General features: G+C 38.7%; 1 protein-coding gene across 9 annotated transcripts in view; it reads right to left on the reverse strand.

Moving 5' to 3' along the window:
- The window catches only part of DCDC1 (doublecortin domain containing 1), a 266,837-nt gene that overhangs the window by 13,615 nt on the left and 237,550 nt on the right, over window positions 1–15,672 (reverse strand). For 8 of the 9 annotated variants that reach the window (XM_080982413.1, XM_080982412.1, XM_080982415.1 and 5 more), the window contains exons 30-37: window positions 14,496–14,681; window positions 12,374–12,577; window positions 10,671–10,878; window positions 5,446–5,601; window positions 4,628–4,729; window positions 3,644–3,780; window positions 2,093–2,272; window positions 1,153–1,303 (exon numbers count right to left, since the gene is read on the reverse strand). In XM_080982413.1, the coding sequence (XP_080838539.1) occupies window positions 1,153–1,303; window positions 2,093–2,272; window positions 3,644–3,780; window positions 4,628–4,729; window positions 5,446–5,601; window positions 10,671–10,878; window positions 12,374–12,577; window positions 14,496–14,681 (1,324 nt within the window). Of the gene's footprint in view, window positions 1–1,152; window positions 1,304–2,092; window positions 2,273–3,643; window positions 3,781–4,627; window positions 4,730–5,445; window positions 5,602–10,670; window positions 10,879–12,373; window positions 12,578–14,495; window positions 14,682–15,672 lie in introns of those variants that run through there. The other variant, XR_013979717.1, reaches the window with a different exon arrangement.

Genomic DNA, 15,672 nt, shown 5'->3' on the forward strand with positions numbered 1-15,672 from the left:
TACTGGGACTGTTAGGAATGACATGAAGTCTAGGAGGTGGATGTAGATACAAATGGAATCTCCTGGAAATGTCAATGTTCACCTTATCTGCATGGATTCCCCCCTCCCCTAATTTTGCCAGTTAGCCACTGAGCTACATTTGATATCTGCTAGTGATATACAAAGCCCTACAAAGCTTGGGATTGGGATACTAAAAAAGTCTTTCCCCTCATATACCCAACTGATCAGTGCACTCTTTGAAAGGGGGCGTCCTGCAGATGCCATCTTCCATATGATGTTGGAATCAGATCTTTACTGTGTAGTGGCACCTATACTTCGCTACATATCAGTAAGGCACCTATTATCTTTTTAGTGCCTCTTGAAGACTTTCCTCTTCCAGCAAGTTTTCTAAATGGAGGTTTTAATCCTGGACATGACCTGTATTGGATTGAAATTATTTTCACATATGTAATCATTTTAACTGTTTTAACTATGTTTATATATGTAACTATATATATATATATATATATATATATATATATATATACTTTTATTGTTTTGTGAAATAACTTTTAGATGCTTCATAGGAAGCGATTCATAAATGAAATAATTATGTGCATGACTGCATTAAAATATTGTGTATTAAAATTATGGTGCAGATATATCACATGGGGCCTTACTCTTTTATGAACAATCCTCTCTGCCACTGCTTTTTGCTATGGTGAGGACTTGTGGTGGGGCACCAAAATTATCTTATATTGTGCTGAGTATATATAGGGGTGGCATGGGATTAGGATTTCCCTTTTCCCCCAAGACCCACATACCCCATCACTAAAAAAAATAATAGTGACTGTTATCAGACCTGAATCATTGGTCGTGTTTCTTCTGTGTTAAGTGAAGGGGAAATAGACAGTGGCAAGTGTTCTAGAGTCATGAATGGAGTACAAAAGGGCTTCAACTCAAAATAACCCGTAAGTCAAACATATTCATTATATATCTATATCATCTATATCTATATCTATCTGGTCATGTGCATATCAAACATGGCCAGGGAGAGTTTTGCTAATCACATCTGGCCATGGCTGCCATCCAGACTTCTTGATCAGCCCACCCACCTCTTAGAAACATAAGACATATCTCTTATCTACAAAAAAAATCCTTCGGAAAATGTACCTTTTCTGCTCATAAAGGGATGGCCTGTGCAAACACAAACAATCATGTCTCTTTCTATTTCATCCCATGCTTGCAGCTGCTCACCATCAGGTGTGTACAATGTCTTTGCAGGTTGTGGCATTTTTAGCTGAGTTGTACAACTGTCAAGTAGCTGAAACATTAAAAACTGCATTAGTATTCAATGGTCCATGTTGGTTTGCAAGTTCAGCTTGCAGGTTAGAAAATACTGGCTTCCAATTCATTAGTGAGAACAGAGGTGCATACCAAGTAAGGCTAATTTCAAGGCAAGTGTTATGCATATACAATGTGTTGGACATGGTCTTGAATTCCTATTATTATTATTATTATTCCTAATATTATTTTTATTATTATTGTTACAATTGACAAAGCATGAAATTCAACGCCATGCTAAGATGATCATTCCATCAGCACAAAGATTCATGCTTGCCAGAACAATCTCCCCTCTCTTCCCTCTGTCTCTGTTCTGGGGATACTCCCAACCCTCCTGAGAAGATTTGGGGAGGGCATGGGGGCTGGCATGGGAAGGAGAGCAGGTCCTGTTGTTCTAGCAGGAATTGTTGTGTGGCCTTCCACTAGCACAACAACTTAGTAGAATAGGACCCAAGCATTCTTTTGCCTGAGAGTCAAGAACTGGACTGAGACCTCACAATTTGCATGGGGTGGAATAAAACAAAATGGGAGATGTATTAGAAAGTACTGAATATGTCCAAGCTGCTGCGTATTTTGGGGGGAAATAGCCAATGTGCAGATTTCATGGCTCAACATATTTGTATCTTATTTGGTTGAAGATTTTTGGCTCTAATAAATTCGTGACCTTAAACTCCATCCACGTCTCACATTTTCATTCCTGGGTTTGTGGGCACTAAATACAATGGTCTTTAGAAGCACTATTTTGAATGAGAGATTTCCTCTGCTTTACCTCTGCAATTGTTTGCCCCCAGGCATAAGCTCCTTGCTCAGGTGTAAATCCATTCACATAAGCCCACACTCTTTTAGTTGTTGGCTGCTTGTAGAGCTCTCTGTGACTTTTCACCAGTAGTTTAGGAGAAAATGAAGAAGTTCTTTTGAACTGTAATGCTTGAAGCTCTGAAAGGTGCATCTAATATGAAACACAAGTCATGAAGTCATGAAGTTCATGTGTGATAATATCTTTAAAATAGTACTATTACTGAAGATTTTGCTGACTACTGATGCCAATCATTTGTTGTAACATTTGCACTGGCTGTTAATACTGCTGTTTTCATATATTCATCCACCATATTAAACCATAGTTATTAACTATGATTTAACACAAACCATAGTTTGTGTTCTTTCTCCTGGATGTGCTCTGGATGTGTTCTGCTGGAGCAACAACCAATAAGCCTTGGCTTGTCATATCATCCAAGACTGGCCTTGTGGTTTGTTTCTCCCAAACAGTGAGTGGTAAGGCAAGAAGAAGCCTTGGCTACTGCTTGTGATTTGCTTGGTGAGAATCAAATCACATGCCTAGCTTTGGATGACACAATAAGGCAAAGCTTGTGGTCCATTGCTGTTGATATGGTGCAACCAGGAGTGAAAGGAGTGAAGTGGGGACTTTTGACTGGGGACTCATTAATGTTAAACTGAGTAAACCATTAACTATGGTTTAGCATGATATGTGAACCAGGCCTTGTTGTTATTGTATTTCAATGGGTTTTATTAGGTACTGCTCCAGCAGGAAGGTAAACGGCGTTTCCGTGTGCTGCTCTGGTTCGCCAGAAGCGGCTTAGTCATGCTGGCCACATGACCCGGAAGCTGTCTGCGGACAAACGGCGGCTCCCTCGGCTAGCAAAGCAGATGAGCGCCACAACCACAGAGTCATCTGCGACTGGACCTAACAGTCAGTGGTCCTTTTACCTTAAGATGCTTTCATAGAAGCTGGTATTTAAATATTTTAATAAATTAATGATTAAATAAGCTATTCCTTATATGTTTTAAGTACATACTATGCCTTATTAAGTACATTCAACTTACATTTATAGTTTTGTACTTTAGAATACTTCAAAGAAATGTTTTATATTGCTCTGTTCAACATAGTGATTACGTGTTGAAGTCAGAAGCCACTCTACTGTCTGAAGAACGGCATATCCCTTTGGGAATGAATGTTGAACTCGCTCCAGTAACTTGCTGGTAAAACTGCAGTCTCATAGCAGTGGCAGGTAAAGTTTGCTTCTCTCAGGAATCATTTGGATATTTGTGGGAAGTTAAAAATGGTAGCCAATATATTCGGCAAAGAACCCAATTTCTCTGCCCAGAGCAATTCTGCTCTTATTTCTTCATCTCTTCCCATGTAAAAGTATGAACATTTCTACTCTCACCTTGCTCCTAATCACAGGAGCTGTAGTTTGAATGAATAGTTGGTTCAAGTAGTCACTACATAATTTTTATGTTGATAGAATATGACAGCCTTAGCTGTCAGTCAAACTACTCAGCAGAAAGTTCATTTCCATACCTCTGTATGTTGTATAGTTTCCATGAGCCTCATCTCTTCTTGAGTTTCCTCAGTCCAGCCTCCTTCTACAACCACAGGCTGGAGGGGGCTCTTAGTGGGCACCAAACTGGCTGCTTTAGATTTTGCTATGCGTCGCCCTAAAACAAGGATGGCCCAAAGAGTTATTCTTTAAATAAATAAATAAATCAGAGTGATTTATTTGAATGGCTCTAAGTCTTCTGGTGGCTATTTGATGCTCCAGCAAGTTTTTTTCTGACAGGAGTGAGGAGATGCAGCAGGGAAGGGGTGGTGACAGGAAACCTCTAGAGGAAGTAATTCTTGGTGTACATAGAGTATCTTCATAATCTATTGTTGTATATCTCACCGACCCACACACTTTCATTCTAAATTGCCATTTAAGATCTATGGATTACAGGTTTTCTAACCAGATTCTAGGGTAGAGAACTACAGTTACTGAGTGAAGCTTAATTAAACACAATGATATAATTATCATATAGTGATAACTACATATATTTTAGCTTCCCTCTAAAAACAGATGGGGGGGGTCAAAGCAACGACATCAGATGATCATTCAGGCCTTAAATTATTGTCCCCATAAATAAGTGCACAGGGTGGCTAAGATTAGCTAGAGCAAATTGTAGAGGCAAATTGTGTTAATTCCATGACCATCAAAAGCCCTGATTTGGGAACTGCAGGCCAAGCCCAGACTGCACAGTACACATGATGGAAAGACTAATATGGGCATAGGAAATCCTACACTATGTTATCCTTTCGGGGAATGTTAGTTTAATGCCGCAAACTGAAAAGAACAATAATACATACTGTGCATATATAGCCCAGAGTGAACCACCTGAGAAAGAAGCGCTTTGTGGATGAACCCCATGTGGGATAATATAAAGCTAAATCTGCTTATTTATTATGTTGTGGGAAGAGAACATGATAACAGTGAATTCTGCCATTGACCCTGAATTCTGAGATACTGACCTTGTAGTTGTCTCATTTTGTGCTTCATTGCATCTAGGTCTGCCAGAATTTTATCTTTCTCTGACCATTTTTGTCGTCCTTCCCTCTCTGCATTTTGCAAAGCTGTAATAAAGCAAGATACACATTATTTTGACTACAGTTTGTTTCATAGTGATTTTGTACCTGCAGGTCTGTAAAGATTAACAGTTAGCATAATTGGATCTGTTTCAGCAAATAGTTTTTTTTAAAGAACCAGATACTGTTAGCAAGTTAAATAGATCCAATTATAAACATGTAATTAAAAGGTAAGCTTCTTCATAAGGAACTCTCTCTGAAAATACTGTAAAGCTTAAGAAAGTCTCTGTAGAATATGTATGGAATGAAAAAGCAGACTACTACATTTAAAAATTAAGCACCACTTTAATAGTGCACTCCTATCCATACTTATATGGAATTGGGTCTGCTGAACAAAGGGGGGCTTACTTCTGTGAGAACATTCATACAACTGGTATGACAGTAATAAAAGTTTGTTTTGTAAATTTAATAAAATGATTTGCAACAGTAGAATTTTTGTCCATGATAATAGCCTGTTTATTATTTCTCATTTTACAGAGTTATGATTTTTTGGATCCCAACTGTGAAACTAGTTCTGTGTGCCCAAGAGGGCTTCTTGAACAGAATGTACACAGCCTGCACTGCAAACCACTTTGAACCAGTTTCAAAGACAGTTTGTATTAAGGGGTGGTAGCGCATTCAATGGAAAGGAACCAGAAATCAAGCATAGTCAAGAAAAGTAGCTGCTGTAACAATAAAAAAATTCATTTTCTTCCATGACTTACTATCCAAAGGCAAGAAAGGTTCTCCAGTGGAAACCCAGACCTCAACTGGATTTCTAAGAATGATGGTGAGCAAAAAATCATCAACCAAGGTCAAACTATCTGGAGTCATCACTGGTGGTATAGACTTGGAGTTCTTTTTCTCCTCTGACTCCTTATCTTTGGAGAGAGAGAAAGAGAGTTATAGGACTGCAGTTTTGGTGTCATTTTGTCATCTTTTAAAAAATTCAAATCACACCATATCTTGCTTTTATTTCCCTTTTCATATATTGGGTATTTAAGGTTTGTGTTCATAGGTGAACACTGGGTGTCCTAACATCAGTAAGCTCTTGCCACCGAAGTGGAGATCCTCAATCATAGTGTTGATGATATACAATAAGAACAAAGTAAGCTGCCCTACACAGTCAGACCATTGGTCCATTTAGCTCATTATGGTCTTTGCACTGATTGACTGGTAGTGGTTTCCAGAGTTTCAGGCAGGAGTTTTTTCCTAGCTATTCCTGGAGATAACACTGAATTAAAGTTATGGCAAGACTACTAAAAAATTGAATAAGAAAGATGCCCACTTGTATTAATTACAATACAAGCCTACTTGTATTGGGCACCCACTCTTAGATAATTATGAATTTTAGATCTTTGAATATACAGTAGACCCACAACTTACACTTGATTTACTCATGCAATTGCAGCTTTGTGCGGGTGGTGGGAAACTAAATAAATGGAGAACAGTTAGAAGGGACCACCTGAGATCTCACAAGATCTTGTAAAAACCAGGCAAGTCAACTCTAGGGAGCCGAGGTGTCTTCAGTCCCCTCAACAGTTGCTGGGAAAGGGCCAGACGCCCGCAGTTTTGAGGTGGGCAGGCACATGTGTGTGATGTCACGCACATTGTGCACCACAGCTCCAGTAGCTGGCTCCTCCAGAGCGCTCGGTCTCCTCTAGGCAATGTTGTGCATTTGACATCACACACATGCAACCTGTGGGTGGTGTCACACGCATGCTGTGTGCCAGGCCCCCTCAATCTTGGGGGCAACCTGGTGCCTCTGGTAAAGTCCCTACGAGAGCTTGCACAACCTTCCCAAAGCCCGGCAAGTTAGAGATGGCCATACCTTACACACTTTTCCCCTTTGTGTGTGGAACCCCCGGAATGTAACCCTGATGTAAGGTTTGGGCCACCTGTACACAGCTATCTTCAATATAAATATGCAGTGACATCTAACATTGTGTGAGTGTACTTCTGTTCATGCAATGGGGCTTCCTCTTCCTCTCCTGTCCCCCAAAGCCCATCCAACCTCAAATCTGCTCCAGAGCCAAATTGTACAGGAAACAGCTTTACTACAAAAGCTGGCCAACAGACTGAAGAATAGACAAATAGAAGATGCCTTTACTCCAGTATGGCTCACCTTTATCACATGCACAGCCCAGCAAGACAACAACAAAAACCCACTGACAGGATAGGAATCAATATGGCTTACTCGACCCAACGAGCCCTCCCCACTCCCTCACAAATGCAAACAAACCCCACTGCAGCCAGACACAAACAAACAACCACACCCTGGGCCCCCTTAACCCCTCTCACTACCAAGGAAATATAACAGGCAGATAGAAAGAGAGCCTATCCAGTTGACGCTGACACAAAACCCCACACGTACATTAGAAAAAAGAAAATAAGTCCCCCCCCTTTTTTTCTCCAACCTTATACTGTACTCAACACTAATGCCTCACAACAAATGTAACTAATCTGTAGAAAAGACTTTACAACCTGATGCATGTACTTTTGTAAACCTCAAAAATCTTTAATAAAAAATATTTTTTTAAAAAATCTGCTCCAGAGGGTTGGGGAATTCAATGCAGCAGATTTGGATATGCATAGAGTGCTACAAAATGGAAGGAAGAAAGGAGAAGTCCTATTGCACAAATAAAAATCTGTTACTCAATCAGACAGGGATCACCATTACAGTTTAACTTTCTGTACCACAGCGGACAAGATGGGTTAAACTTAGGAATTTCAACAGAAAACAAAAGGAAATTTGTTTACACCAGTAGAATCCACACACATAGAAAAAACGTTCTGAAAATGCTTTTTTAAAAGCATTTTAAAAAATAAATTGGATTTTCCATAAGGCTCACCATCGCCATCTAGTATCAAATTGTATATTGCACTTAAAACACACTTAAAACGTTTTATTTGCAGCTGTATTTATTTGCAGTCCATAGTTACTAAAGAGGATCCCAGGAATAGTACATTTATTTACTCTTCCTTTAAAGGGGAAAAGAAAATCTAAACTTAAGAAACAAATCTTTCCTTTATACATTGCATGCTTGGAAAGTTGTAGCTTCTTTTATTTCACTGATAGAAATATGTCTCCAGCCTACTTTGCAATGGACCATGGAAATGGACCTTTAGTTCTCACATTTAACCAATATTTCTCACAACTTATTCAGAAAACATCTTATTTCAGAATGTTTCTTCTGTTGTTGTTTCTTTCCTTGGCTTTGCTCTCCCACACCCCTAAATGAGATAGTGGGCTTCCATCTACCACACAAAGTGAATACTGTATCAAATACAAAATAATAAAGTTTATTTACGCAACAGATATCAGCTATATTTACTAAATTTCAAAGTATTGGTCTTTTCTTTTGCTGAGAAGAAGAAATGATGGGTAATTGCCAATCTTCAGTGTGCTGAACTGATTATTAAGTACGTTTTTCGAACCTTTTGCTTTAAATTTTTGAGTGGATGAGATAAAAATCTGTAAACTTCATAAGCTGAAAGATGCCTAATATAAAGCAGCAGCAAACTTATAATGAGAAGACTCTAGTGGGCTTGTGTACTGCTTAGGAAATCAATAGGAAGGAAAATAAAGGGGACTAAAGCAGATAAGATGAGCCCTTTTTCTGAGTATATTTGATAAAGATTGGGAAATAATACATAGGAAAGAAATACTTAAAAGAAAAATACAGACATGTAAAAAGAGCCCCAAAAGTAAACTAGACCTATATTAAAAACATAACAAGATGATAAATGGGAAACGTGCCCCATGCTTCATTTTTAGATAATGATCAAAGGTATACTTTTTTGAAAATATATACAACTCTTTCCAATATAAATACAGAATTGAATTCTTGAAAGCTAGATCAATACTGCACTAGACAAGAATGGCTATGCTTAACAAGAGACAGAAATTATATAGAAAGTTGTTTTCAGTGGTACTAAAAAATAAAGCAGGAATTTAAACTTAACAAATACATGTTTCTTTGCACACTGTATGGTTGCAGACTCATAATTTCTTTTGCTTCATTGAGAAAAAGGAATTCCCACATACTTTGCATATATTCACTGAAATACCGTATTTTTCGCTCTATAAGACACACCAGACCACAAGACGCACCTAGATTGACTCAGAAGCCAGAACAGCAAGAGGGATCACTGTGAAGTGAAAGCAGCAATCCCTCTTGCTGTTCTGGCTTCTGGGATAGCTGCGCAGCCTGCATTCACTCCATAAGACACACACACATTTCCCCTTACTTTTTAGGAGGGAAAAAGTGAGTCTTATAGAGCAAAAAATACGGTAAATTCCAGATGGGTTGCTGCAAAAACAACAGAAGAATATTGTGGCACCTTACAGATAATTCTAACGTATGTTTTTTGTGAACCCATTGGGAGAACATTTCAGTCCCCCAAGTGCTCAGATCCGGATATGAAATTCACCATTCTTTCAGGAGAATCCAGCACTAAACTGCTGAACTGGAATTTATCTTCAAGTTTGATTATATTTGTTTTGGACTTAATAGGGCTGAGTTGTATTGCTTATCAGTGCTGTTGTGAATGGTTACTGTACTCATATGCGGTTGAGCTTTGCATGGAAGTATCACAACCTGTCTTTCTTGTGCTACATAGTCTTTTAGGCTCTCTAACTAAAGTAACTCAGTGTGACTTACATGTGAAATTACAGGGGAAAGTGGTCTCAAAATATAATTTGAGCAAGGTGGAAATGGTAGCACCCTTAGGATGGTGAGCCCTTCACTGATCTTAGTGCCTGGGCAAATGTTCAAGCTTGCCACTGTCTGGAGTGAACCCTGGAGTGAGTATGCCTGCAGACTACTGAATTTTAACTTCCACCAGCTTCCTGTTTCCAGTGCGGCAGGAATGGAGTCTCCCCAACACCATGGGAGAGAGACAGACAGAGATAATCAAATAATGATCAAGGAATTTCATTATCTGCTTTTGTCTTCAGCTGTTAAGAGGGACCAGACCTTAACCCACAGTTTGTCTGGTGGTCTGGCACTCACTTCCCCATGGAATGTGAGGGCTGGCAAAGGCACTGAGTGCACAGAGCACTACGGCTGCCACGACCCCCCCCCCATCCCATTCCTGGAAACACAGGTTATCCTGTTAATTGGATTGTAACTGAAGTAAACTACAGGCGCGTGCCAGAGACGATGAGATAAGAAACTGCAAAAACAACCCAGCTACAAGGATGTAAAAGGTTTGGACTAGGAGCATATTTCATTTCATTATCTATTACACCAACACAAATAGAAATCACAAGATTGTAGGCCTTATATAAGGGTTTGTTATATCTGAATGGAATGGAAATTATTAAAATTTTGGAATGCAGAAAAAAGGTAGAAGAATGAACTCATCAACTCTAGCATGTGAGGGGGCCAGTTGAAATAAATTGTATAATTTGACATCTGAATAATTGGCATTAATAATTGTATTAACTGGATAAAATTGGTATTGTTAGAATGAGGCTGCTATTGAAACGATATTGGAAAATTAATAAAAATATATTTTAAAAAAGAATAATATATAAAAAGATATATAATATATAACTTCCATCTGAACATAAGCTAAATGTATATGCTTTCACAATTTATGTGTATGTAAAGTAATATTTGGCCCATTTAAAGATTCATGATAAGATGTATTGTACAAATAACTATGGTAATTAGAAGCTGCAGAAGCGTTCTAAAATAAAACAAAAATTTAAACATTTGTTCAAATACAGTGTACCAACATTAATCTTTTCTCCATGAGACGCCATTATTCTTTGTGAAAATAGAAAACAAAGTGAGAGACTTTCAAGATATTTCTTGGCAGCATACCAGCAAACTGGCTCCCTATAGCTTTACTACAAAAAAGTTAGCTCTGTGAAGTGAAATAATTTACATACTAGTTAAAGAGAAATTTAATTGGGAACTTGCTGAGGGTGGTATTTTACCTTTCACAAGCAACACAGATGCGTTTTCGTTAAAGCCAGGAACAAAAGTTGCTCCTTCACCTCGTTTTTCAGACTCCTGCTTTCTGAAATAATCATTTACAGCGCTGAAGACTAAATCCTTCAGTGTAAGAATTAAGGTCCCTTCACTTGTGTACAGTCTACTTGCTGTCCTGTTAAGTTCAAGTCGTCTTGTGCATAAAGAAAGCAGCTACAGAAGGGGAAAAGTTAATGACATATAATTAAGCTTACTAAGTCCAAATATTTAATAAAAATGCTTAAATTGCCATTCTCAGAGTTTTCTTTCTGTTACCTATTTATTCCTCCAAGCAGTATATAGGCTCTCTCCCCTCCCTTTTCTCCTCACAGCTACCCTGAGATGTAGCTTAGGCTAGCAGAAGTTTACTCCAAGAGCTTCTTGGCAGAGTGGATATTTGAACGTGGGTCACCTCAGTCCTAGTCTAAACTCGGCCCTCCAGATGTTTTGGGACTACAATTCCCATCATCCCTAGCTAACAGGACCAGTGGTCAGGGATGATGGGAGTTGTAGTCCCAAAAACATTTGGAGGGCCGAGTTTGGGGGTGCCTGTTCTAATCATTTCATGCCATTAGAGATATTATAAGTGCAATATTTCTGCATCTTTGTGTGCCCTCACATTTTATGCAACGAGGACCAAACTCCACGCGGCACTAAATGCATCACTTTTAAGTTGTGTCAGTAGTGCTTGGCAAAGTGGCGCAGGCAGGGTGGCATTGCTCACCTGCCTCCCCAATGCTGGGTGGCACTGCTGGTTCCTGAGAAGGAAATGGGTGAGGCACAGAGAGCTCAGTGTGTTCGTGTGGGTATGATGGCAGGAGCATCGTATTGGTTCGATTGCTGCTCCCACACGGCTCTAAGCTCTCTGTGCATCCCTCTCTCAGGAACCAGCAACAGATTGCAAAGCATGAGAAACACGAGAAAGGGGGTGCCAACAAAAACTGCCCCACAGCTGCTATTTGCATTAGATGGAAAGCTGCTAATGGTGCCAATCCAATGGGAGCTTTCTTCCCAATGCAAACAACAATGTCAGGGGGAGTTTTGTTGGAATCACAGCAGGAAAAACGGGTTAGTTGCTCCATCTCACCCCTTTTAGTTCCAGTCCCGGTGGTTCATTCTCCCTTCATCCCTCGCCGCTATTATTTGCAACAGTAAAAACACTCATGAAACTTAAAGTGGTGCCTCTCTAAGGTCATGTCTAATTTGTCCTTGAATGCACAAGATAATTGGTTCGGTTGTAGATATCAGCAATATGGAAACCTTTTGTTAAAGTCAATACCAGATAAACTTTTTTCCAAACATGCATTAGCATTTAACATGAGATAATGACACGAGGACAATTTAATGGTTTATGTTTATACTCTGTTGTCAAAACATTAAATGAGCCTCTTTACATATACTAGAGAACATGTCAGGGCCGACACAAAACTTTTTGTTGCCTGGTAAAATAAATAAAAATTGTCTTTCCTTCCCTCGTGGAAGAAATAATAAAAATAATTGATCAAAACAGCAGTGCCAGGCGAGGATGTGTTCACCATTCTCCACCACACACACACCCTATCTAACCCCTCTCCCCAGCTGTTGGTATGAGATTCTTGCCCATGATCTGGTACCTACTGCTTGTCCAGGTCAATTCTGTTAGGATGATCTCTAGATGATTGCTACTCACCATAGGGAATGTATTAGCAACAATTAGCTGCCCATTTCTGTAACCAGCTCCATTTCTGTATGCAATTATTTTCACTGCTCTTTGGTTTACAGCTGCAGACATCTTTTCTGAGATTATTTGCAATGATGTTTCTGTCCTCAAAGATGCTAGAAATTCTTCTAAATAATGTAAGGTGGATTCAGCTTCAGACGTGGACAAATCAGTCTTTAGGATAAACGGAAGAAGATGCAATCATGACTTCTGTTAAAGTGAATTTTTAAATGGTAACTCATTGATTCAAGTGCTGTTCCTTCTGAGAAAATGGATGATGTGACTATTATTTGCATATGCCACTATGAGTTGCACAGAGCTGTGAACTACACAGGACACCAAACACAGGACACCCTCACACTTCTGTGATGCCTTTATATGAAACTGAATGTGAACTGGATTTGGCTTTTGGTGAACAGACACTCCTGAGCAAATGCTTTCACTAACCTCCCCACATATTTAAGGTTACACCTTCGTTCAGTGCTTTTTTTTCTTAAAAAAAGATTCAGGGGTACTCTCATTTTCCTACTCATATTGAAATACTGCCCCTCAATGAGGCCAAACTTAGATTCACAAAATGTTTAGGGGTATGCATAGCCCTGCGTACCCCCAGAAAAAAGCACTGCCCTCGTTACATATTACATCTCAAAAGAAAATTACTCCTAGACTACTCACCAGGATTTTAAGCCCTTCTTTCTCAAATGTTCAGACAGTAAAAAAAATTGCTTGCTATTTTGCCACTTACATCTAGATGAATACCCCCCCAAAATGTAATTTTTTATATACTTTTCTTATTGTGGTAAGGCCTGAAAAGCTTCTTGTTGTGTGTTATGTTCATATCTCTGCTGTTCTGGCAATCAGTATATGTGCCTCCAAGGGTCAAATTGTCAACCATATTCCATGTTGTTGACTTTTAATAGGCTTATAAGCTTCTGGGGAAAGGTCCTTTTCATTGGATACAGTGCAGTACTTAGTGGGAATCTTGCAAATGACAGAATTGCTCAGAGAATCTGACTATAAATATACCTTACAATTTAAAGCATTTTATAGACAAATCTTTACATAGATGATGTGGCATAGTTTTTTTAAGAGAGCCAGAAAAATCATTTAAGAATGTGCTTATGTTAATTAATAAATTTAGCAGGGCATCTGGTCATAAGATTAACAAAATCTTACATTATGGATAGTATCCTTGGTGTGTGTTTGAATATAGCAGTAAAGATAAAAAGTGGGGAGATAATTATATAAAAATTGGGGAGATCATTATAAAATAATTATATGGCATTGGTTAGTATTGTTGCATTTAACAGATCATAATTATAACTATATTGGTTTTATATCCCGCCTTTTTGTTTGACAGGGACTCAAAGTGGCTCACAGCTAAAAACAGAAAAAAATCATTTAAAAAACAATTAAACATTAATAGAATACATATATGACCTGTGTTAATCAATACAGACCATTACAATAAAAGCAACACAGCACCAGCCCTTTCCTTAAAAATAGTTCCCCAAAGCCTGCTGAAAGAATAAAAATATAATAATAATAATAATAATTTATTATTTGTACCCCGCCCATCTGGCTTGGTTTCCTTAGCCACTCTGGACAGCTTTCAACAGAGATTAAAAATACATCAAAACATCAATCATTTAAAATTTCCCTAACAAGAATGTCTTCACCTGCTGGCAGAAGGACAAGGAGGGAGCCAGTCTCATTTCTCTAGGAAGGAAGTTCCAAAGTCTTGAGAGCAGCTACCAGATAGGAAACTTTGGCTGAGAAACAATACTTTGATCAAAGTAGGATCTTTACATAATCCAGGATAAGTTTTAAAATGTTTAAAACTATACTTAAAGTGAAATAGCCCTAAAGCATCTGCAGAGTGCCTAAGTCCATAGTAACCTGTGTCTAGTATTTTCCAGCAAGAAAAATTGTGAATCTAATCTCATTTTAACCTCCAGATTGAAATACAGATTGCCAATGTTTCAAAGTACTCTACAAGAGAAGACTGTAACATTGCCAGCTGGTGGATTACACTAAATGCATATATACATGGCAGGAGGTGTCACTGAAAAGCAGGAACACTGTCACAAACCTTGGTAACATCAAGGCACTTATAGGGCCAGATGGATAAATGCTTTCCTTCCTCAGAACCAGAGGCACAGGAGAATACAGTACCAGGGTGCAACCTTTTCAGGTCCTTCTTTCCTCTTATGGTCCTTGCACAAGCCAAGCATATCTTTACCTTCTGCTTTCCACACGGTGAAAGAAAATAGTAGCCCTATAAATAAAAATGGTTGAAACCATTTAGAAATGGGGGTTGGGGTGGGCAAAACCCATAATAAAAATGCAGTGATCCAATATGACATCTATTATTCAAAAACTTGTTTATATCCAAAAAGTTTGGAAAACACGAAGATGTATTTGAATTAAAAATACATAAACAAATACATCTTAATATTTTCCTAACTTGGATACAGACAGCTAGTTTTTGAATAACAGATGTCATGTTCGCTCTCTTTTTTTTCTTTTTTTTTTGCCGGGGGGGGGGGCAGGTAACATTTCCCTAAAAAGTATATATTTTTATTATAACTTTTTTTAAAAAAAAATGTTGTTGCATAATATTATTTCTGTTAAAATGGAATCCTTGGTTGTTGTTTTTAAATGCACCTTTATAGAATGGATGAGTACCTGGGAGTAAGTCTGAGTGAGCTCAATGAGTAGACATGCATGTGATTGTATTCTGAGGTAACATAAACCTTTACAATGCTTGGGCATTTTTTCTTTTCAAGTCTTAATGTGGTGCCACAAAGACTGTAATGTCAATGCCAAGCATACCTTTTTGGGGAGGGCACTCCAAAGATGGGGTGCCACTGCGGAAAAGCAAAGCACTCAGGAAGGACCTCAAACCAAAGATCTTATGACATAGATAGGCTGATATGGGATGAGACACTCCTGCCTATATTGAGGTCCCAAGACATTTAGGGCTTTGAAGGCCATTTAGGGCTTTGAACTGAACCAATCATGAAGGTCCCAACAAACCAACTGTAACTGAGATAACAATAAAGTGGTGGAGATCGGTGTGATTCATGCCGCCCCCAAACACACATAGTAGTAGTAGGTTTGCAAAGGCTACACCATGGTATGAACTGACAGAAAAGCAGCTTCCATGTTGGTGTTTTAGTACGTGAACCACACTGTTCGTTAAGATGGATAACCTCCACATGTTTCCCATAAAATCCACATAATTGCATTGGGGTACTTTGTACCCT

This window comes from Podarcis pityusensis (genome assembly GCF_964106645.2).
Source record: "Podarcis pityusensis genome assembly, chromosome: 1".
In the NCBI taxonomy this organism is placed as follows: domain Eukaryota; kingdom Metazoa; phylum Chordata; class Lepidosauria; order Squamata; family Lacertidae; genus Podarcis; species Podarcis pityusensis.